Source organism: Zonotrichia albicollis, chromosome 12 (assembly GCF_047830755.1).
Source record: "Zonotrichia albicollis isolate bZonAlb1 chromosome 12, bZonAlb1.hap1, whole genome shotgun sequence".
NCBI classification, from domain to species: Eukaryota; Metazoa; Chordata; class Aves; order Passeriformes; family Passerellidae; genus Zonotrichia; species Zonotrichia albicollis.
The window spans coordinates 10,622,518-10,645,698 of record NC_133830.1 but is presented as its reverse complement, the minus strand read 5'-3'; the positions used below and the strand labels follow the sequence as shown (position 1 = coordinate 10,645,698).

The 23,181-nt window shown below is 50.9% G+C and overlaps 1 protein-coding gene across 2 annotated transcripts in view; it reads left to right on the top strand.

Moving 5' to 3' along the window:
• Nucleotides 1-20,462, top strand: part of PLXNA1 (plexin A1) — a 113,053-nt gene extending 92,591 nt beyond the window's left edge. For both annotated transcript variants that reach the window (XM_074549783.1, XM_074549784.1), the window contains exons 23-32: nt 1,339-1,405; nt 5,965-6,111; nt 6,920-7,079; nt 7,627-7,730; nt 8,164-8,260; nt 8,910-9,100; nt 9,775-9,944; nt 11,627-11,839; nt 14,755-14,905; nt 18,290-20,462. In XM_074549783.1, the coding sequence (XP_074405884.1) occupies nt 1,339-1,405; nt 5,965-6,111; nt 6,920-7,079; nt 7,627-7,730; nt 8,164-8,260; nt 8,910-9,100; nt 9,775-9,944; nt 11,627-11,839; nt 14,755-14,905; nt 18,290-18,385 (1,396 nt within the window). In that variant the 3' untranslated portion in view covers nt 18,386-20,462. The remainder of the gene's footprint in view (nt 1-1,338; nt 1,406-5,964; nt 6,112-6,919; nt 7,080-7,626; nt 7,731-8,163; nt 8,261-8,909; nt 9,101-9,774; nt 9,945-11,626; nt 11,840-14,754; nt 14,906-18,289) is intronic.
• The last annotated feature ends 2,719 nt before the right edge of the window (nt 20,463-23,181 follow it).

Below are 23,181 nucleotides of genomic sequence, written 5' to 3'. Positions count from 1 at the left end.
GCAGGGTTCACAGGGTGTGGTGTCACCCTCAGCTCCCTCCATGCCTCCATGTCCCTCTCTCTGCAGGGGTGGCACATCCTGGCTGCAGTACCAGCACCATGAGGTCCCTCATTCTATTCACACATTTCACACCCATCCTGAGGGATCCTGCTCTCCCTTTTGTTCATGGTCCCCAGCAGACACAGGCAACTCCCTGGGCCTTCCCTGTTATGCTGCTTTGGCATCTGGATTTGAACTGTGCTGCAGGAAACTAGGGGTAATACATAGGTTTTCTCAAGGCAGCTTTGCCTGCCTCCTTTAGCTGTATATCCAAAAGCTGAGAGGCACAGCTCCATTTTTAAATTTCTTTTGGAGCAAATGAGTGCAAACTTGCAAACTCCTACATTACCACCCCACTCCAAGGAGACACACAGCAACCCTAAACTCACCATGCAGGCATGGAAGGGTTAAATTCCAAACCTGGCACAGTGTCTGTGTTCCAAAAGTACATGGAAAACAGGTTAAGTTTCCAGCCACTCCTCTTACTCCCTCCTTCTTTAATCCCCTTGTTTTCAGCTGAATTAGTAGTGAGGATAAGTTTGATCAAAACCATATTTGAGTCAAAGTTTCCGGACCTAAATCTGGTTGTGGCTTTAACCAAGACCATGTACCAGTGCACTGGTGGTCATTGTCCTCTTGCTCTACTATGGCTCCTGGACTTTGATGCTTTAGGGATCAAGGGCTGCCTCAGGGGTTGCAGGGGAGTCCCATGTCACCAGTACTGGTGGCCTGCATAGGACAATGGCAGTGCTGAGTGCACTGCAGGAGCAGGAGGCAACAGCAGCTCCCAGGTGGGGAAAGGGGCTTCCAGCTACATCTGTCTTTGCCATGCAACCTCAGCCCTTCTTTCAGGTTATCTGTGGAGCTTGAGGTACATTTGGGGATATTGTACTTGGCTTAGGTGCCTGATACAATCCTCCTGTGGAGAGAGCTGCCGGCTTCCAATGGGACATCATAGAAGAAACAAAGTTCACTGAAGTAGAAGGTACCAGGGAGAAGCAGAAAGCTTCTCATCCATCCCCTGGTGAGACTCCCAGTGGGACATGGCTGAGCTTGTTGCAGTTCTCCAAATACACTGGAGACCAATTTGCTTTTCTCTCCTGGGGGCTGCTGATGGGCAGGCTTTCCAGCAGAGCTTGTGCTGCCTGCTCGTGCCCCTTGCTTTGAGCCTCCTTCCCAGATGAAGCCTTTTAAAGCCAAGAATAATTTAGCTACAGTCTGAGAGTAAGGTGGCAATGGGTGAGATCAGAGACCTTTAATATTCTGTGCTGATGGCTTTGCTCTCTACCTTCCCTACAGGACAGAGTCAGTGGCAGAGAAGATGCTGACAAATTGGTTCACCTTTCTGCTGTACAAGTTTCTGAAGGTGAGTTTGGGAAGGGATGGCAGCCCCATGTGGACAGGGAGGTGGTTCCTGCCTCACTGGGCCAGGCAGCATGCTACCCAAAACCCAGGCTGACATGGTCCTGAGCATTGCTGCTCCCTCCCAGAGCAGAGATTGCTTCCCAGATCTCTGTTTCCATCCTGGTTTTCTGAGATGTGATTCTGGTCTCCTTTTTGGGAAATAGCTGAGATTGGGAAATGAAATCCAGATTGGGATTGCTTAATGCATAGTGGGTTTGAGATTTTAACAATGGTGCCCTGAGGAAAGATAAATCTGAAGCAACTCAGCTGAGTCTTGGAGTGGTCCCCATTCCTCTCTTCTTGCCTTTGCTTGGGTAACTCAGGAGGAAAAAGCCCTGAGAGCTGATCCTTCTGCAGGCATGGCTGTGATCAGGGCTGTTTCTGCCTCTTTGAGTTGTATTTGATGAGTTGTGCTATGTAATGCTGCTGCTTTTCCTTCATCTCTCTAACACTGAGGTTCTCTGGTAGGGGAATTGTTTCCTGCAGGCATCTCCACTTCTACTGCTGCTTCCCCTGATAAAGGTGCCCTGCTGGGGATGGATGCCTTGAGGGGCTTGTTGACAGCTAGGGACAGAGCTTTGAACTGCACATGCATGGGGCTGCAGAGCCTTTTAGCTTTTATTCACCTGTTTCCAATTTCATCGGGGTAGGAGAAGAGGACACCACAGTGTAATTCTGTTTTTACCACTGGTGCATCTACCCATATTGAGGACATTTATTCCATCAGCACCAGTGCTTCCACCTGCTACAGCTGCACCAGTTTCCATGCAGATAACACAGCAGCAGCTCCAGTGCATGGACCCCAGGCTCAGTCCTGCTGCAGCTTTGGGATGACTCCGATGGATGAAGGATACCTGCTTTGTCAGGCAGCAGGGCTGTTTCTTGGGATGCTGCCTGGTGTTGGTGCAGTGAGACTGGGTGGCACACTGCTGTTTTTGTGGGATTTCATCCCTCATTAAGATAAAGAGAGTTTGAACTATTTCCAGCCAAGAGATGAGAGCGAGCAGGAGTCTCAGCAGAACTCAAGTGATCGTCAACGAGAGGTGATTTATAATATCACTTACATGCTCTTGGCTGTTTGCCTCTGTCGAGGAATAGCCTGTATCTCTAACAATCTATCTAGCATGCTGGAGCTTGCTTGCCAGGGGTGGGAGAGGAGAAGAGCTGTGCTGGTCATAGGGAGATGTCAGACCTCCCACTACCCCTTTGTGCCAAGGCTTTGTCCAGCAGGGCCCTTTGGCATCAGCAGTGCCCAGTGGGATTGAGTAGAGCACTGGCAGAAGGCTCTTTGGGCTCTGTGAACTTGGTGGGACAGGCAGGAGTAGCTCTCCTTGTGGATAAACTCCTCCAAGGCTCCTTGAAGTGAACAAGGTTATGCTTTGGCTGAGCAAAGTGCAGTGCATAGCCTATGAACACCCACAGCAGAGTTTGGGGGACTTTGTATTTTTGTGTGTGACCTGACATCCATGACCTGTCCCTGGCTGAACTGGGCCATGCTCAGAAGTCACTTTGGATTAGCTCATGCACCATCAGTGTCCTGCATCTGTCCTTGTCCCCCTTCAGAGAGGCTTCTGGGCACATTACCAGTTGTGGAGCAGTTCTGAGGATAAGGAGTAGCAGGTGAGAGGTGTAGGGATGGTGGAACCAGGGCAATGCCTCTTTATAAAAGAAACCTTGGCTACACCATAATTTAGACATGGGAAAACACCTCCAGTGCCTGGGTGGTAGCAGCAGGAGAAAGGTCTGATCTAGGGGCACCATTACAAGAGAAACATACACAAAGGGCCTGGATGAACTTGCTGGCTGTGAAATTTGTTACACTGGGATTCATCTCCTTGGGAAGTGGTTGAAACTCCACTCCTTGAGTCACTTGAGTTAAACTGCAAGGGACTTGAGGATGTGCTCATGCCCTCTTCTGGGTTGGTCCCACCAGAGGAGACCCACGAGGTTGTTTTCACCTGTCTGTGGACAGTGAGGATCACAGGTGGCAGCAACAGCAGGAGAGGGCTGTGGAGTAGATGGAGAGTATTACAACAGACAGCTTGGCAGCAGGGAAAGTGCCCCAAACTGCAGTGATTGTGCATGTAAATGAGGCAGACAGCCATGTGCCCAGCTACTGGGTCAGCTCTCAGCAAACCTGCCCTGAGCAGAGCAAGATACACTGGATGAGGGATGGAGACAGGCACAGGACAGCCCCTCATGCCCAGGGCCAGCAGCGTGGGGAGCCAGTGAGGGCTGGCGCTTTTGGGAGGACCCTGTGGTAGCATTTATCAGGCTCTTAATGAGACACCTCAGGGAAAGGGAGATGGATAAATTGAGACAAGAGCTGAAAAATGCACAATATTAGGTGCCTGATGAGCTAGATCTAGTCAGTGAGACAGTTTGGGAATTAGCTGGCTTGTCTCAGCCTGCTCCCAACATATCAACACGGGCATGCACAGGGTGTCTGCAGCTGCCCTCCTCCAGCTTGGCTCACATGGAGAGCCCCCAGAGCTCCGCTCAGTCAGGTTCCAGCAGTGAGCAAACTGCATAAGGGCTGGCAGGGTGGGCACAGTCACATTTGGGGACCAGGCTGTCCTTCATCAACCTGAGTGACCACCTGGCCACAATCCAGTGGTCTCCTGCTGTATTTTATCTGATGGAGTTCATCCCAGGTCAACTGCCCACCACCCTGTTCATTTTGTTGGTATCTGTCAAAGATGATCCCTAAACCATCCTCATCTGTATTGTCCCAGTGAGCTGTGACCCACAGCAGCACCTTGGCCCTGGTCTTCAAGAGCCAGTGGGGACAGTGAGGCTGGGAGTGAGGTATTGCATTTTCAGGGTAGGATCCACACTAGGAACAGACACAGAAGCCAGTGCAGGAAAGACTGAGCCCACCTCCCTTGGTGTGAATCCCTAGAGGTGGGTGCAAAGCTGCAGATATCGGGGCAGCAGCTGTGCCTTACTGGAGAGGTGAAATCTGTGGGCTGAGACTGTAGCAACCATGGCAGATGCGAGCAGGCGTCCTGCTCCAAGCCATCCTGCATCCACTTCCACAGACTTGGGATTTTCACAAGGAGTTTTTGCAAGGAACCAAAAAAGGGAATTTAAGTTCTTCCACCAGAACCAGAGGGGTAGGCTTGGGGTGCCCTGGGACCCCTGGGCTCTCACCACTCTGCAGCCAACCTCGCCTTGCAGGCAGCCGGTGATGTGCAGCCTAGCACCCACTTGGGTCTCTCACTTTTCCAAGCTGACTTAATGAAGCCAAGTTTGCAAATGAAACATAATTTCAAAGACAGGCATGTTGTCGGAAGGTCTGGGGATGATGTATGCCTGTTCCTGCTCGTTAGCAGCTGTCTCTTTAATTACCGCAGATGCTAACGAGATGCTAACAGCATATGGTGACAGAGAGAGCAGCCGCATTTTGCACCAAAGTACAATTTATTTGTGAGGCGGCCGGGAGGGAGGGATGAGGGCTAGTGGGGTAAAATCTGCTGGGACTTCTCTCCATCCTCTCTGTTCCCTTTTTTCTCCCTTAGGGCTAATGCCTGTACCTGCAAGGGCTCATTGGGATGCAGCTCAGGGGACGTGTTTGGGCCCTGGGTTATGAACGGGTGTCCACTCCCAGTCCTGCTATGCCAAATCCTGGCCCCAGGCTTGTTGGTGCTTCCAACCCTGGCAGGTCCTTTAGTGTTTCTGAATCCAGCATCCAGCATGTTTTAGGGGGAAGTGTCTGGTCCAGTTTCCCTTCTCCTTCCTCACATGTATGAGATAGATGCTGCTGTGGCTCTGTCTGGTAACTAAAGCTGGCTCTGACTACAAGGCCTTGGCAGTGGAGATGTGTAGGTGGCAAATGGAGGAAACCTCATTGCCTGGTTCCCTCCATCACCTAGAGACTCAGGGTAGGGTTGTCTGTGGGTTGCTCCTTTGCTTTTCCTTTCCAGTGGGTCTGGCTGGCTGTGCCCAGCTGTCATTTGGAGAAACCTCCTTTGACCTTCTCTCATGTGGGACTGGGCTCCTGGCAGGTGTCAGAACTGCACTGTGATATCTGGCCAAGAGCCCCCAGGCTGTCCCACTGCAGTGTGCCTTTTCCAGTCCTCAGGTCTGGAGCAGCTCAAAAGACAGGCTATATCCCATACTCAAGGTCCCCAGATTCAATCTACTCTTCAGTAGACCTGAAATGACCATTTTTAGCTCACCTTTGGCTTGCAGAATGAGCAGAATTCACCCAGAAGCATCTGGAAGCCCTGGATGTCTGAGGTTGATAGACAAACAACTTCCAGGGGGTTTGGAAGGAGAAAGTGAGTTCCTTCACAGGATGAATTTTACCATGGACCTCGCTCCTTGCAGTCTTGAGCAAGGGATGAAGACTTTTTATACTGCCATGTGTGGGGATTGATGCTGCAGGCCATAGGAGGCTTCTGACATGGTGGTGGTTCTTGAAAGGCAAAGATGGTGCCTGGCACCTTCTAATTCCTCTCTCTCCTCTCCTCTCTCTCCTCTCCTCTCTCTCCTCTCCTCCATCCCCCTGTCCCACAGGAATGTGCTGGAGAACCACTCTTCATGCTCTACTGTGCCATCAAGCAGCAGATGGAGAAGGGACCCATTGATGCCATCACAGGAGAGGCTCGCTACTCCCTCAGTGAGGACAAGCTCATCCGGCAGCAGATTGACTACAAAATGCTGGTTAGTGCAAGCAGAAGCTCAGTGGTACTGACCTTGCCAGGACTGCCAGGTCCAGCTATTTACAAGATCTTGGAGGCACACAAAATACTTTTAGAAAGAATTTTGTCTGTTTTTCTCTCCAGCATTCCTGGGGTGCCTCTCACCCTGTCTGAGTGGGGCCCATCTCAGACAAGGTCAGAAGCAGAGCCTTTCCTTGGTAAGGTTTGCTCTTGCCATGGGCCCAAGGAAGCCAAACATGAACTAAATCCTGCTCCATATCTTTCCAAGCAAACCCCTAGCAATGGCAGGTTTGGGTGGGAGATGTGTTGAGCTTGTGCTATATGGAGCTCATGTTTGGTGGGGATCAAAGTTAGAGCTTTGAGGTTACTGCAGGAGATGGAGAGATACTTCTCCTCTTTCTTCTGAGCCATGTCCTCTGTCCAGCTAAATTATAAGCCAGAGCCTTCCCCAGGCTGAGCCTGCAGCTAGTTCTTCACCTGCAGCTCAGTCTCCACAGGGCTGGTTTGGGAAGGGAGTGGAGTGTGCCTGGGCATTTCTTGTTCTCAACAGGCTTTGGTGCACTGGGCATGTTTGCTGGCCCAGGATTCCTTCACTGACACTGTGCTTCCCTTCTGGGAATTGGGGGTTTGAGAGTGGCAGGGAGAGCTGGGGAAAGGGGAGCAGGAATGTGCCATGAGGCTACAACTCCACAGCAGCTCAGGAGGTGAGCAGACACGGCTTGTAGACAGCTGTAGCCTTGTGTCCTTGGACCTGCCTTTGCAGCCAGTGTGTCACAGCCTCTCACTCGACCCTTTCTGACCCTGTGCAGACCCTCAACTGTGTGAACCCTGAGAATGAGAATGCCCCAGAGATCCCTGTCAAGGTGCTGAACTGCGACACCATCACTCAGGTGAAGGAGAAGCTGCTGGATGCTGTCTACAAGGGTGTGCCCTATTCCCAGAGACCCAAAGCTGGAGACATGGACCTGGGTAAGAGAGAGCCCAAGCACTGCCCCGTGGGGAACAGGGATGTGGCTAAGGGCAGAAGTGCCAATAAAGCTGTGCAGGGCAGGATCAACAGATCCTACAGAAGCTCATTTGTGCTTGCTCAGTCCACTTTTGCCATGCTGGTGGCACTGACTGTGGGGAGCCTGACATGAGAGTGTGGATCCTGCCAGTGGAAGTGGTGGGGAGGAGAGCCCCCTTGGGTCTTCTGGGCTCTGAATTGCAGGCTTGAGGTGTCTTGAGACACCTTCAAGGATGCCAGCAATAGTTGAGAGCAGTGTTAATAGTCCTGTTCTTAAAGGTGGGACAGGGGAGTGGAGAGTAGCAAAGGTAACAGTCACCAGGGTCAAACTGATGCTGTCTTTCCCTGAGTACTTGTATTTGTCCAACACATTGATAGCCATCTGCCCTGGGGCTCAGAGAGGGCTGGGAGCCCTCTTAAGTTGATGCCTTGGGACTGTGTTGCCTTATCTTTATGCTCCTATTATCCACTAACCACGAATCCTTGAATCCTTCTCCCTCATGGGGACAGAGTGGCGGCAGGGCAGGATGGCCCGCATCATACTGCAGGATGAAGATGTCACCACAAAGATTGACAATGACTGGAAGAGGCTGAACACCCTGGCCCACTACCAGGTAAGGCTGTCCATGATGGAGAACATGGAGTAGTCACCAGCTGCTTTGAGCTTGAGCATCTTTTCTCCCTCCTCATCTTGGTCAGGGCCTGGGCTCAGCTCTCCAGGGCCATGGCCAGGAGGTCTGCACTCACTTTCCTGTCTGCACCTCATGTTTGTGGTCCTTTTAAATGGGGTATTTCCATGGCTCATAGAGGCTGTTTCCCACTCTGACCTTACTCTGCCATTTTCATGTTGAGCTTTCTGGTGTGTTCCTGTTCTGCCCATTCCCCCAGCTGTCACAGAGCTATGTCAGGCTCCTTTGCTGGAGATGATGTCCCTGGGGGTGGTGGCAGTGTCACTGCATCCCTCTGGTGCTAGTTTCTCCCTGTGCTGGGGCTGTTCCCCTGTGCCTCTCTGCTGTGGCAGCCTGCTCAGCCCATTTCTGCTCACAGGTGACAGATGGCTCCTCTGTAGCCCTGGTGCCCAAGCAGAACTCAGCCTACAACATCTCCAACTCCTCCACCTTCACCAAGTCCCTCAGCAGATATGGTGAGTGCACATGGGCATCCTCCTCTGGGCTGGCTGGGGAGGTGACTCTGGGCTGGGCATGTGGACCAAGCCACAGGGCAAGTGACTATAACTGTAACTCATGTGAACAAAGTCCTCCAAACTCCCAGCCCTCCTACACAATGCTACCTATTCTAGTGTTGGAGAGGGAGCAGGTGCCCTCAGAGCCATCTTTCTTTGCAGTGTGTTGGGCTCAGGGGAAAAAGGCAAATGTTAGATGGCTGCTGCTAAGGGATCCTTTCCCTTTTATTCCCCTGAAATCTAATTAAAATAAGCACAGAGGCACTTAGCACTTAAAAGAGCAGAGTTGAAGACTCCCACGAATGTACTGGCAGGTGTACTTCAGCCTTGGTTTGGAAGGGAATAGTGTGATCAGGAAGCATCTGTGATCTTGGCACTTGCGTGCTGGGAGCAGGACAGGCTCTGCAGAATTCCCTCCATGGTTGTCCTCGCCTCTGTGCATCAGCCAGGCCTGCGTGTGGCCCAGCAGGCTGTGAGCATGGTCACAGCAGAGCTCCCGGTTCATGCTGCTGCAGAGGCTGAGTGCCAAAGCTCCTGTGGAGGGAAGGGGGATGCTGGGGCTGCTGGTGAGGCAGAGGTGGCAGGGTGGGAGCATCCCCTGTGCTTGCAGAGAGCATGCTGAGGACAGCCAGCAGCCCCGACAGCCTGCGCTCGCGGACCCCCATGATCACTCCCGACCTGGAGAGCGGCACCAAGCTCTGGCACCTGGTGAAAAACCACGACCACATGGACCAGCGGGAGGGCGACCGTGGCAGCAAGATGGTCTCTGAGATCTACCTGACCCGTCTGCTGGCCACCAAGGTATGGCCCAGAGGCCCAGAGCTGGCGCCTGGCTTTGGAAATCTGGGTGGGGACGGGTAGTGATTTGGGTTGTCCAAAAGTGGTAAGCACTGTTCTTCTGTTAGCCTTCTGCACTAGCACAGGAAGAGGTCCTCACCTGGTCTCTTTTCTGAGCTGGAGGTGAAGGGTTTGTGTGTTGAAACCATGAGTGAATATCCCCTGAGTGGATTTTCCTGTTTGCTCTTTTCACCTTTTGGTGTTTTTACTATTCCCTGTATCCTTGAGCAGATGCTGGTCTGCAAAGCAGAGATGCCCTGGCATAGGTGCCTCTTTGATGTTTGGGGTAAAACTGCAGAACTGGTGATGTAGGAAGGGCGATTACCCCAGGCATTTTGCACTGCAGCATGTTCCACTTCCCTCAGCACATACAACACTTTTTTGTTTTGTATGGTGTTTTTCTTTGTATACTTTTAGCATGCCAGATCATACAGTGAAGGAGATACCTCATCACTGCAGTGTCTGTTTCCCAGTATAAACCACTGAGAACCAGCAGGGTTACACAGACTGTACCGTGCTGCTCTTTCAGGTGTAGGAATAGAAGTGAAATTGGTTAGAGGCTGACCATTAGTTAAAGACCCACCTCTCTGCTGGCCCAGGGTGTTGCTGAGCAGCCCTTTTCTCTTTCTCCTCCTTAGGGCACCCTGCAGAAGTTTGTGGATGACCTGTTTGAGACCATCTTCAGCACAGCTCACCGTGGGAGTGCACTGCCCCTTGCCATCAAATACATGTTTGATTTCCTGGATGAACAAGCTGATAAGCATCAGATCAATGATTATGATGTCAGGCACACCTGGAAGAGTAACTGGTAATGGAGGAGGACAGTGGGCTGGGGGGTGGGCTAACAACATCACAGCTTCCAAGGCCTCCTGCAGGGAGCAGAAATATGAACCTGGAAATGATCCAGGACAAGAGAGGCCCATATCTCTGTATTTCGGGTGTGGGTAAATCCCTTGCATGCCTTCCTTGGCAGAAAAAATCCCAGGAATGCAGTTCTCCCTCAGCCCTTCCCCAGATCCCAAGCACCACGCTCCCCCTGATGGCTGCAGTGCTCAGGGCTCTGTTCCCATCTCACCTTGGCCTCTCCATCCTCCGGGCTCCTCCAGGGATGCCAGCCCCGATTCTCATCTCTGCTGTCCTGAAGGTGTTTCCACACTCTTGCTGTCACTCAGCCGTGCCCAAACAAAGCCAGCAGAGCTCTGTGTGTGCACATCCTCCCAGCCCTTGCCTGCAGAGCCAGCCCCTGCTCTGCTGATCACTGAACGCTGGGGCGGGGCAGCCTGTGACACTCCTGTGACACTCCTGGGTGCCACGCTGGGGCTCAGGCAGGTGCTGGCTCCTCAGCCCCCTCTGGCATTTTTCATTTCTGCTGCCTCACTGATTTCATCTCTCTGATTTTACTGTGACTGGAGACGGGTACGTATGTTCCCCGTGTCTGGCATTTGTTAAATGGCAGCCAAATCGTTTTTGTGTAGTTCAGTAACTGTTTGCAATTAGCAGGGCAGGAAAAGAAACATTTTTAAATGGAGATGTGAGAGCGTGGAAGTGCTTTCGAACTGATTTATAACTCAGCTTCCTATATTAAAAGAAGGAGTGAAAGGCAAGGGAGGAAAAAAGCCCCACTCTTCAGGGGCTGGGCACACAGGCTCTTGCATACTAATGCCTGTGCTTATCTCTGGGCGCTAATTCGACATGTGGAGCTAATTTCTCCAGGCCATTCCCTTCACAAATGAAATATGTACATGCACCCAGTACCCTCATTAGGAAAGTCCTGGGGAACAAAGTGTGTTTTCTTTAAGATAAAAGCATTCACTGAGTGTAGGTGCTGGGGGATAACAGAGTGAGGAGGATTTCTGGTGGGGGAGGCTCTGAGGTGCTCCTAGGAGAGGAGAGGGCCAGCAGGATTGGGAAGCGGAGCCATGGAGGGTGGCGTGTGGTGTCAGTATGCAGCAAACAACCAGTCCATGGCTCGCCAGGAGACCTGCTGTCTCTACAGCTGAGAGCTTTATTTCCAGCATCTGAGGCCACCTAAATTTTCCTCTGGTGTTAAATGTGCTAATGAGTCCCTTGAGGAGTCCAGCTAACTCCCTTCTCTGCCATGGGAGATGTGTGAAATGCCACACAGTGCTTTCGAAAGGATTATTAATGTAGGAGAAAGAGACCGTGTCTGGTTTGACCCACGGGCTTAGCAAGGTCTCTCTAGGGAGAGTGGATCCTTGGAGAAACCACAGATCTGCACTGCCCTGGTTTGCCTTTGGGGATATTGGCAGTGCTGAGGAATTTCTTCGTGGAGAACTGCAGCCTTGTTGGGGTGGGCAGGGGGGAATAGCCATTTACCCAGGGTGTTTGCATCCCTGGAATGCTGGAAAAATCAACCTGCCAGTTCTGGGTCATGGGAAGATCCTTCTCTACAACTGGAGGCGCATGTATGTGCCAGCTGCCCTGCAGGGTGTGGTTCAGGTGCTGACTCCTATTTCCTTCATCCCTCAGTCTACCTCTACGTTTTTGGGTGAATGTGATTAAGAACCCCCAGTTTGTGTTCGACATTCACAAGAACAGTATTACTGATGCCTGCCTATCCGTGGTGGCTCAGACATTCATGGACTCCTGCTCAACTTCTGAGCACAAGCTGGGAAAGGACTCTCCCTCCAACAAACTACTGTATGCCAAGGACATCCCCAACTACAAGAGCTGGGTAGAAAGGTGAGTAGACTTGGCAATAGCTCCTTGCTTCTCCTGGGGGACTTGTTCATGGATGTGGGGATGTGGGTTGTTGGGAGGGCTCCTCTTGCTAGCTGACTGAAGTGGGACTGTCCTAATGCTCACACAGGGTGGTCCTCTTGCTTGGGGGATGATGCTTTCTCATGATTGTCTCCTGGAATGAGTTTGCAATGATTGTTTTAAAGAGCCGTTTATGACTTGCTTAAGGGGTGCTAAAAGCAACCTCCACTATTAGGTTGTCTGATGTTTTCTGTTGTAAAATCTTGGTCTGTACTAGGGAATTACTAACACCTCGCCTGATTGCTTTTGAAGAGCGGTGAGAACTCAGCCTTGGACTAGAGAAGTGCTTTTTTTGTATCACAACAATACATGCAGTTTTTGCTGAAATGCTTGAAAATTATCATTTCCCAGTGCTCAGGCTGCAGTCTCTGTGCTGAGGAGCAGGGAGAGGAGCAGGTCCCCTGACACCTTCCAACATCTTCCACCTTCCCTGTTAGCTGAGGAGAGATGTCCCTCTGTCCTGCTGAATTAATGTAGTGTTAAAGGTTCAGGGTTTGAATGAGACTGATTGCAAATTGATGCACTCAGGCATAATGCTGTGTTTAGCTTTATCCTTTTGGGAGAGAAACCTAGGAGATGTCCTCCAAAGCCCTCCAAATAGAGCTACGGTTAAAATGTTGCCATCTTGTGAAATGGAACTTCATGACACTTAAAAAATGCCAGATTTCAGGTTGCTGTTGCAACTTTTCCTTGGTGATGATGTGCTGGGCTAAAGGTGATGCTTTTTTCTTAACTGAGAGCCCTTTTTCAGCATCTTGACCAAATACAGAATGAACTAAATGAAGGATGTCCAGACAACAGTAAATGTTGTATTCTCTTGTTTGTAAGGGTGGAACTTTGTAGCCTAAATCATCGCTGGGTACTGTTTGTACACAGATATTTTTGTTGCACCATTGGCATGCTTGCTGTTTCACAGGCAAGTACAAAGACAAGTGTCTTCCCTCGAGGAAGGCAGGGCTTGGATCAGAAGGAAAGGTGCCCCTGAAATATGATGCCTGAGCTGAGAGATGAGCTGCATTGTAATAGAGGGAAGTTTTTTGCATGGGGCTGGATGGGCCCTTGGAGTGGGGTCCCACAGGAACATCACAAGATTCATAAGGTGAATTTCTCTGACCTTGCCATCTCTATGACAAAAATATTCAGCTCTGTGTATGTGCCTGGAAGAAAAAAGGTATCAAACCATTTCAGAGTTAAACATTGATCTAGACATTCTGCATCCCTGGGGAGGAGGTGGGAGATCTCAGTGGTGACAGATGTTCCTGCCATTGCTTACCTCCAGTATGGTCCCAGAGGCAGATGAGCAGGGGGCAGAGATGTCCTGTGCAGGGGGTGACTGTGTCTACTACTGTTCCTCTGCTGCAGGGATTTATGGCATAATCAGCACTTCTGGCTTTTGGCATGGTTATAGTCAGAAAGCTTTGCAGAGGAGGGATGGGAGTGGTGTGGGGGTGGCTGAGTGGGACTGCCAGTCCCAACAGCAGGTCTGTCTGCTGCTGTGGCTCAGACACCAGCTGAAAAAAGGGCATCCTGCCAATCTGAGGCAGGAATAGCACAGGGAAAGGCTTAGGAAGAGGGAAACCTGGGGAAACCCAAAGGGACTACTGCTGGGGTCACAGGTGTCCTCTGGAAATGGATGGTGTGACTGGAGTCATGGTCCATGTGGGCCATGCACACTTGTATTGAAAAATGATGGTTTCTTCCCACCCTATACGTCATGATAACACCTGGAGTGTGAAACTGCTGCTTTAGGGGATGTCACTCTGGGGTGTGAGATCTCTCTAGGGGTGTAGGAGGTGCCTGGTTTAGTCAGAGGTCCTCACCTCAGACCACTGCTCTCCTGGCAGCATCCTTGCATCATTCTCTGGATATGAATGAGCCTCTTTGTAAAAACTGCCCAAGTGGTTTATCACTAGTTGAGTTCAGTGCAGTGGGATGGAGTGGATCCTCATATTCATCTTCTCAAGTGGTCTTGCTGCCATCTGCTCCTATCCAAGTGCTTCAGCAGTGTTCCATCTCAGTGTTCAGCTGAGTGGTGCTAATCACTGTACCAGAAACTTTTCCAAGTGGGGAGTCATGAGGAGCAGAGCAAACCTGAGAGAGGCTGCCACTCTGTATTTCCAGGTGGAAATGCTGGAAGAGCTTATTTATTGTGGGTGGGGTTTCTTTTAAAACAAGGCCTATGGACACAACCCTGGCTTCCAAAAGGTCCTCAGGAGCCACTGGTGTTTCTGCTTGGTGTAACTCTCCTGCTGTAATGGGATGCTGCAGCTTTGTTCTCTCAAGGTTGTGATCAGCATCCTGTTGGATATTCTGTTTTTCCACTACCACAGCATGTGTATTGCTGCAGGGGCAGGATGTCACCTTGTCATGTGTTCACAACCCAAGTATTTAATTGAATTCAAAGGGGCATTGATGGCTTTAGGCACATGGTGACCTTAGGAGAGTAGCAGCAAAATCTTGTGTGCTACTGCAGGTGTGGAGGGCCCTGGTGTATGTAGCATGCCAATGGGATGGGAAGGACAAAAACTGTGTAGTTTAGGAGAGGGTGGAAAATCCCTTAGAGCAAGGTTGCTTGGCTTCCCAGCATGGTGAGCAGAATTGGACTCAGCTGGGTGCTGCTCCATCAGGAGCACATTCTTAACTGTGTTGACTGCTCCGTGGGGTGCTCAGAGACCTTTTAGTGAGCAGTGTTAAAATGGGTGATTGTATGTCCCTGCTTGGAGGAAAGATGCTCTTCACTTGCCTTTCCAGGCAAGTTCTCTGTGACCATGGTGGTGGGGACACATCCCTTCATGCCTGTCCCTGTTTCTGACCCACCCCTCTGTTCCTCCCTGCAGATATTATGCAGATATAGCTAAAATGCCAGCGATCAGTGACCAGGACATGAGCGCGTACCTGGCGGAGCAGTCACGGTTACACCTCAGCCAGTTCAACAGCATGAGTGCCCTGCATGAGATCTACTCCTACATCACCAAGTACAAGGATGAGGTAAGATGTGGTGAGGCACAGGCAGGCCTGAGCTGCCACTTGAGTCCTTTTGTCCTTGTTTCTGCAGTCCCCTGCTTTTTCCTATAGAAAAACAAACTGTGAAATGTGGAATAGTAACATATTCCACGTCTGTGCTTGGGCTGGTGGAGAAGGAAAGGTTTGGGAGACATGAAGCCAGGAGCTGGAGTGGGCAGTGCTCATTCCTCATATTTTCTGCAGTGAGTAATGTGGGAAACACCTATTTTTCTACACATTTGGCACATGAGCTCCATGAGGCTTCAGAGTTCCCAGCATTATCTCAGCGGGCTTCCCCTATTCACTGTCACCAACCCTGCACCATGGTGGTACCAGTGCTGTGGAACTGTACATGTGGTGTTTGGCTCCTCTCCCCAGGGATCTTAGAGGATGTGGTGGTCTCTCCAGTGCTTGTTTTATGGTTGTCAGTAAGGATGGTTAAGAACTCCTCTGTTGTAATTTATACAAATTAATTTCTCAAAACTCTGCTCAAATCCACAGCCTACATCTTATTAAAGCAATAAAATATGTAACTACAGTAAAATATAGGTCTATACACATAGCAGGATAGTACAGATTTTATTGTCCCAATAAAGGAGTTGATGACTATATCTGAATGGTGGCTAATTTAAGTGACAGAGTGCCAGAACATCTTCCCACTCAGAGCCAGGAGAGGAAATGGGGTGCCTGTTGTACCATGCAGCAATCCAAATAGGCTTCTCCCACTGCCTCTTTGAGGTGTGAATTTAAAGAATCCATAGGCAAGCTGTAGCAGACCTGGCTCCTGGGTTTAAGGTCAGCTCTGGGATCATGGTGGCCAATATCCTATGGAACTCAGTGCTTTACAGGAGGGAAGAGGAGATCCTGGTTCTTGTGAAGATGCTGTGGTCATCATGCAGCTGGTGGCCGTGTACTGATGACCATGCTGGTGGGACCTCTATGCCAGTCTTTCTTAGGATGATTTTGGATGACACATTCCAGAGGCCCCTATTGCTCTGGGAAGTGGGCTGGCCATGAAGGGCTTTTGGGGTTTTACAGCTTGCACACAGTTCTGTGGCTACCATGAGAGTGAAAGTGGAGCAATCCAGATTTGCTGTCCAGCTATCATCCGTGAGCCATCATCCAGTGCTCACTTCCTCCAGGCTAAAACTCCCACAATCCTTAAACAAATCCTCCAAGTCCTGGGCAAGATCATGGAGGGGACCATGTGAGATGAACCCATGGCACTAATGAGCTGCTCTTTAGGGGCACAGGTCCTCTTCTTGCCTGCCAACAGCAGTCTGACATCTGTTGAGTGTCTTGCTGTTGCCTGCTCTCTGAGCATCACAAGTGTGTTCACAGCTCTCAGGAACTTCTTTTATTATTTGTAATGGGATTAATAAATCGCAGCTGTTCCCTTTGTTTGTTTTCATCATTAAGCACAATTATATGCAGCCCGATTGCACCCTCTTTGATGCAAAATGGGAGAGAATAATTTTTCCTGTTGTTCAGTGCAATAATATGCTGTCATTGGCTGTGAATGAAAATCATAATTAATTTTCATTTGGGTACTTGCATCTTGGTAATCAGTGGTCCTGGCTCCTTACAGCAGGTGACAAACCTGGGTGTCTCTACACTCAGCAGAGGTTTCCTTTGACTGCATTGTTTCCATAAGGCTGAGATAAGAGTAACTAAATGCCTGGGTGGTTTGGGAATCATTTGGCACCTCAGCATTCCAGGATATACCTCTGTCTGGTTGGGAGAGGCAGAGGAGGCAGGTAGGGGGAATAGGCTTCCCTTCACTTCTCTGACCAATCTCATTTGGTTCCAGCTCAGGCACCTTTCAGGCATGTGGGGTTTTGGTTTCTGTGTGTCACTACAGGTATTTTACTCTGTGTATAATGAGGGCTGAGAGCATCTGTGGAGAGGGATGGGGGGGAGTGTTCCCAGTAGCAGGTTTGCGGCAGAATCTATGAGTTCTTCCCAGTCCAGCTGCTTCCCTGGGATGTTGCTGCCAGAGGAGGTAAATCAGATGTGTCCAGCTGATGCTGCTGATATTCCCCCTCCTTGGGAGCTGACACCAGTGCCCAGATATAGCTTTTCTTTCTCTTTTGGGGGGAAACTCCCCATAAGGCAACTCTTACTGCCCCAGGAGACAGAGGCCAGCCTGCCCCTGCCCCAAAATAGCCTGGGGGAGATCCAGTCTCCTGGTGGCCAGAGGCTGGTTGTGGCAGTGTGGTGGATGCTCCTCAGCATGCTCTGCCTGCCTCTCAACAACTCGCCAGCGCTGCAGCAGCTCTTAATCAAAGGGAGCTGATTCCCCATTAAGAAGTTACCTGTAGGGCTCCTGATGGACTTTGCCTGCCTCCTAGTAAGTCTATTAATTATACAACAGTTGGTTTCCAATTATGCAGCCAATGAAATGGTTAATCAAGTCCCCTTTGACGGATGCCTTGATATATAATTGCAAAAAATTTGCTCTCTCAACTAGCTCACCCGAGGAGATGAGATTTCTGTCAGGTTTGTTTTTTCAAATCAGCTTTTCTGCTCTGCTGGTGTGATGTTACTGAGACGAGACTCCTGGCTGCTGGGAGGGCAAGTGCCCCTTTGTTTTACACTTTGTTACTCCCTTTTCCCTGCTCTGAGTCTCATCCTCTACGCTAGTCCTTCCCCAGCCCTGGGGGCATGGTCACATCTAGCCCAGGGCAGGGGACTGTCCCTCCAGCCTGCAGTCTGTCATCCTTATCAGCAGCTTGTTTAGAGAAAGGATTTCAGGGGAGGAAAGTCCTTCTCAGGTGTCTGTGGGTGCACCCCTTGAACAGGACTGGGGGCTCCCAGGCTTTGCTGGTGCATCTGTCTGATGTCCCCTTCCAGCACCCCACTGTCCCTCTGTTGGGATGAAATGAGACAGGTTTTAACACTGGTGGCAGCTGAAGCCTTGTGGATTTGATGTTTTTGTGCATGTGGAACCAGTTCATGGTTTGATTGTGGTCTCTGAAACACAACCCCTGATTCCTTAAGGCATTACAGGATTGTTGGAGCCACAGATGTGGTGGGAAGGTGTCATTGGCTTGGATTTGGGGTTCACCCTCTGTTTGACTGTGTTTTCTTCATTTCCCATGTGCAGGTTGGCTCCTCGTTAGTGTCAGGCAGGTCCCTGGTGTCCCTGCAGACCCTTTGGGGGTCCCGGTGGGCTCGATTTGTGGACGCCACCACTCACAGTGGCGTCTTTCACCTTGCACTTCCTTTGGCCCTGTTGGGGCACAAGAACACTTCCCATGTGGGGCCACATCCCCGTGTCCTGATGCCCTCAAAGAGCCAGTGGGACACAAGAACCCACTTTGGGTAGGAGAGCACCTCCTCACTGTCTGTCCTCCACTCTCTCCCCAGATTTTGGCTGCGTTGGAGAAGGACGAGCAGGCCCGGAGGCAGCGGCTGCGGAGTAAGCTGGAGCAGGCGATCGACACAATGGCCTTAAGCAGCTGAGAAGGCGGCGGCGGCGCCAGCGTCCGGCAGCGGGGCGGCAGGACGGACGGACGGACAGACGGACGGATGGACAGAGGGAGGGAGGGAGGAAGGACCGGCCAGCAGCAGCTGTGGGCACAAGACTTTGGGGCTGGGACCGGCCGGGCCCGCGGGAGCTCCCCACGGCCACCCAGAGAAACCGCGCGCTTAGCGGAACAAACCACGAACCCCGAGGGCAGCAGCAGCAGCAGCGTCCATGGAACTCCCTGAGCCACAGAGCAAGCCCCGGCCCCACGGCAGGCAGCAGGGACCTTGCAGAGAGGCCATGGGGGCAGAGGAGAAGGGGCTGGGCTGCCCCACGGACCTTCTGGGCGCCCCTGGCCCGGGCAGAGCCCCTGAACCCGCACAGGAGGGTTGGGACCGCGGGGCTTCCTAGGAAGGCGTTTGGATGTTGTTGTTACTTTGGTGAAGGGAGGGTGGGTGGGCTCCTATTTTTACTGTACTTGACTTGCTCTCCCTTCCTTCCCCCCAGCTGTCCACCCCCTCTCCTCCTCCTCCTCTCTCTTTTTCTGTCTCTGCCCCCTTCTCTCTCTCTCTCTGGCCTTCTGCCACTAGTGTTAACTGCTATATTTGCACAATTTACACGAGACAAACAAAATTTTTAATTTAAAGGGAAAAAAAATTATAACAAAAAATTGGAGGGGAAAAGTATTCTGAATTTTTTGCAACAAACTAACAAAAACGATTTTAAGAGATAAGCTAAAGGACTGATGCTGGGGAGATTTGGGGTTGGGGCTTTAGGGGTGGGCAGGAAAGGGAGCTTTGATATTTCTAAAATATGTCCTGTGCCATGTTTTATTTGAATGTTGTTTAGTGCGAAAAAAAAAAATTGAAGAAAAAAAAGTTGGGAGTTTTGTTAGCTGGATAGATGCTGTTATTTTAATGCTGCTGAGTGGTTCTGGAGGTCAAAATCAGAGAGGAAGGGAGATCCCAAGGCTGGTTTTTCTTTCCTGGGTGATTGCTGAGGGATGGTTGGTGTTTTGTTGAGCTTGTCCTTGTTTTCCCGGTTTGGTGGCCGTGGGCTGGTCTGGGCAGTGCTGCCTGCTCCTGCCTGTCCTGGGATGATGTGGGGTGGAGGATAGCTGTGGGGCCTTGGGGGCTGTCAGGAGGGTTGATGGAGAGCCAGCCTGGCTTCTTGTGTCAGATTCTTTGGCACTGGAGCCGCCTTAACAAAGCCCCTTTAGGTTTATTTTTGCCCATCATCTTTTTGTGCTGATGCAGGGGAAGAGAGCAGATCCCCAGTGAGAGGGGAGGCAGCTCCTCTGCACTCCTGCCTGGGATCCCCCTGGCAAACCCCACTGGGCTCCGAGCCCATGCAGGGACGGGGATTCTGGCTGCCATGGGGCTGTCACCTGCTCTTCCACCTGGGGAGCCCAAATGTGTGTAGAACCTTCCACCCAAGATTGACCTTTCTTTCTCTGTCTTTTCCTTCTTTCTCCCCCTTTCTCTCCTTGCTGTCACCCCATCTCCCCTCCGCTGCCTCTGCCCTGATGGGGCTTCGCTGGGGACCTGAGGTCTCTCCCTCAGCTTCCCCCTTGGAAATGTCAGTTCCTCGTGGGTTTGTGCTTTCCAGAGATGAAAAGGTGCTGAATGCTGCCCTGAAGGGCAGCAGGTGACCAAAAACTTCCAAAAAAAAAAAAAAGCAAAACCCTTTCCTTTTCTGTACTGAGAGCTCCTGTCACTGCCCAGGCCACAGCACATGGGGCCACACTCTGCCAGGAGCGGATGGCTGTCGAAATCCAAGTGGAGAGAAGCCCAGCTGATTTCTGTCCATTCCCTTAAATTGCAAGTTAAGGGGGGGAGAGGGAGAAATAATGAAGTTTTTAATTAAAAAAAAATAATAAAAGTGTGTATATATATATATGTGGTTACAATCTAATTCTCGTGCCCCAGTGGGGTGCTGTATAGTTAACTGAAGGAGAATTGAACCAATATAAAAATGAGATGAATTTACACAGCCAGTTAAAACAAAACAAACAACCACTGCAAAAAAAAAAAAATAAAAAAGGATACCAAATGGTGTGGAAGGAACTTCCAAGCCTTTCTCGCCATGCAGAACAACCGTTTGAAGCCTGCACATCTCTCATTATGTTGTAATTTTGTTTGGTTTTGTTTTGTTTTAATAAGGAGGGAAAGGAGAGAAGATGCTGATTAAAAAAAGAAAAGAAAAAAAAAAGATGACAAAAGAATCCAACCACAACAGCAAAACTGTTTGAAAAAGAATTTATAATTGTTTCCCAAACCTACGAACCCTGAGCTGTCGCTGGATTTCTGAGAGCTGTGGGCTGTTGCATGACTGTGCTAGATTTTAGTCTGAGTTGATCTTTTTAAGAAACAGAAGAAAAAACCCCATAAAACAAAGAAACTGCGAGTATTGAATATTAGAGGTTTGTTTAGACCTGTTACCTATTTTTTTTTAATTTGAAATTATTTTGCCACTTTCTCGTCCAAAAGAAAAAAAAAAAAAAAGAAACAGCAAAAAGAAAGACTTTAGAGGTTCACATCTCAAATGTGGTACTTGGAGAGCCTTAAAGGACAGCTGTGTGCCCTGTGCTGGGGCCACTTCTGGCTGCCAGCATCTCTCTGGGTGCTCTGGTGGGACAGAACCCTCTGGGGGTCCCTTTGTAGGATTCACTGCTGCTGTGGTGGGGTGGAGGGATGCCTGCAGCTCCCTTTGGTGCAAAACTTCTATTCCCTGTGGCATTGCTGGCTGCGTGGTGCTGGTGGAGGTCCTGGAAAAGGCGCGGAGGATGGCGGCAATGCGTCGGTGATCGCTGCGGTGTGCTGGCAGGGGAGCGATGCCCTTGGGGTCTCTGTCCAGGACTGGACAGGGTTCTGCCTGTTGCACGGGTAAGAGTGTCTTGGGGAACTTTGGTTGCTGTTGGGGCAGCCAAGCACATGGGTTTTGTGGTGGTTGAGAGGGGATGGAGGTGTGTTTCTAGGAACACCTCCCTGAAAGTTTCCCTTTTGACACAGGGGGCTGGAGGCACTGTAAAATGCTGAGGTCTGTTAGCCTGTAGCTTTCCCAGCACCAATGCTGTGGGTGTCCCTCAGCCAGCCTGGAGGGACAGATGAGTTTTTTGGCCATGGTGGGTCCGAGATGGATTTGGGCAGCAGAGAGGCTCCTGAGGAGGTGATGCTGCAGGCTGGCAGTGCCATGGTGTGGCTCTGCTTTCTGGGCTCCCCTTGTGCTGTGACCTGGCTCTTCCAGCCCCCTGGTGATGCTGACTTCCTCTAGTGTGATCCTTGGGATGAGTTCCCATTGGCTTCCTCCTGGAGAGATTTGGGGTGTCTGTGGTTTGCTCCACTGAAGGGTACCCCAGCACCTCCCCATTGCTTGGGTGTCCCCTTGCTGCCCCTGACTGGGAGGGTGCTGGTCAGTGGGGTGGGCACTGCAGTGCTGCCCGCAGCCTCTGGCGCTTCTTGGTGCTACCTTTGCCTTTCGCATGATGCCCAGCGTCCTTAATTGTGCCAGGCAGCTGCCCACCCTCCCTTGACCAGCCTGGTGGGGTCAGAACAGCCCTGTCAGACCCTGCCTCGGAAGGGGAAAAGGTGTGGAGAGGCTGGGAAGCATCCACAATACCCCTCTTCCTGCTGGTGTAGCCCATGCCCCAGAATGCGAGCATTGTAGTGAGCCTGCATTTCCAGAGGCAGCTGCACTGTGCAGGCTGATCCCCCACCACTGCAAGCAAGGGCGTCCCTCCCTGCTCTCATTGCCTTTCCCTTCAGTTTGGGGTTAAAAAATGTGCAGCCCAGCCTGGCAGTGTCCCCCCTAGCAGGAGCCCCATGTCACACCCAGAGCTGGGGACAGGGAGCATGGGGACAGGTGGGGACCCCGCAGACTCACCCGCTCCTGACCAAAGCGCACAACAAGCTGTCCTTTAAGGAAGCAGGGGGAAACCCAAGGTGGGTCTGGAAAGAGGCAGAAAATTCTGATAGTTTTAGAAAATTAAATGGGGGGAAAAAAAGAATCACACTCCGGAGTCCTGATTCCCTTTCTGTGATTGTTTCAGACTTGAAGCAACAGGCCAGCGTGGCTGGTCAAGCGCCCTTTGATCGTGTAAATATCCTGCTATTTCCTATTTTAATGTTCTTCAGATTTAGTACTTGTAAATAAACACATGCATCAAGGAGAGATTAAACATTTTTGCTAAAGCTGGTGTTTTGCCTGTGTTTTTGGGGGTGATGTGGGTGCATGGAGCAGGCAAATCCGTGGCTGTGCTGAGGGGATGTGATGCAAAACAGCACCATGATGTGCCAGCAATGCAGTGCATGTGGGGGTCCTGAGGTGTGGTTGTTAACACCCACCAAAGGAGCTCCAGACACTGACAGGGGGATTTAGGTGGCTTCCCCATCAGCCCCTTTCCTGGGTGGCTCATGTTATACTGCTTTAAACAGTTTGATTTTACTCATCACCTTTCAAACTGCTCAGAGCTGCTGATCCGACGCAGAGGAGCTGAACCTGCCATGCTGCAAGCACAGAGAGGTAGATACCTGCCTGACTCTTCTGCCACTCAGAGGTCCATGGGAACCAACCAGGGCTGGGGCAGCTTCACTTTTACCCCTCAGACCTCCTGGCCCTTCCTCCTGTGGGACATAACGGGGTGAGAGCACAAGTGCTTGGGGGGAAGTGCACGGTGGTGAGGTGATGCTGCAGTCGTGTCTCTGCAGGCTCTGCACACTACAGGGACATCTTCTTTTCCAGCTCCTCATCTTTTCTAGCTCCTGATCCTTGTCTTTAAAGCTGTGTCCCCCTG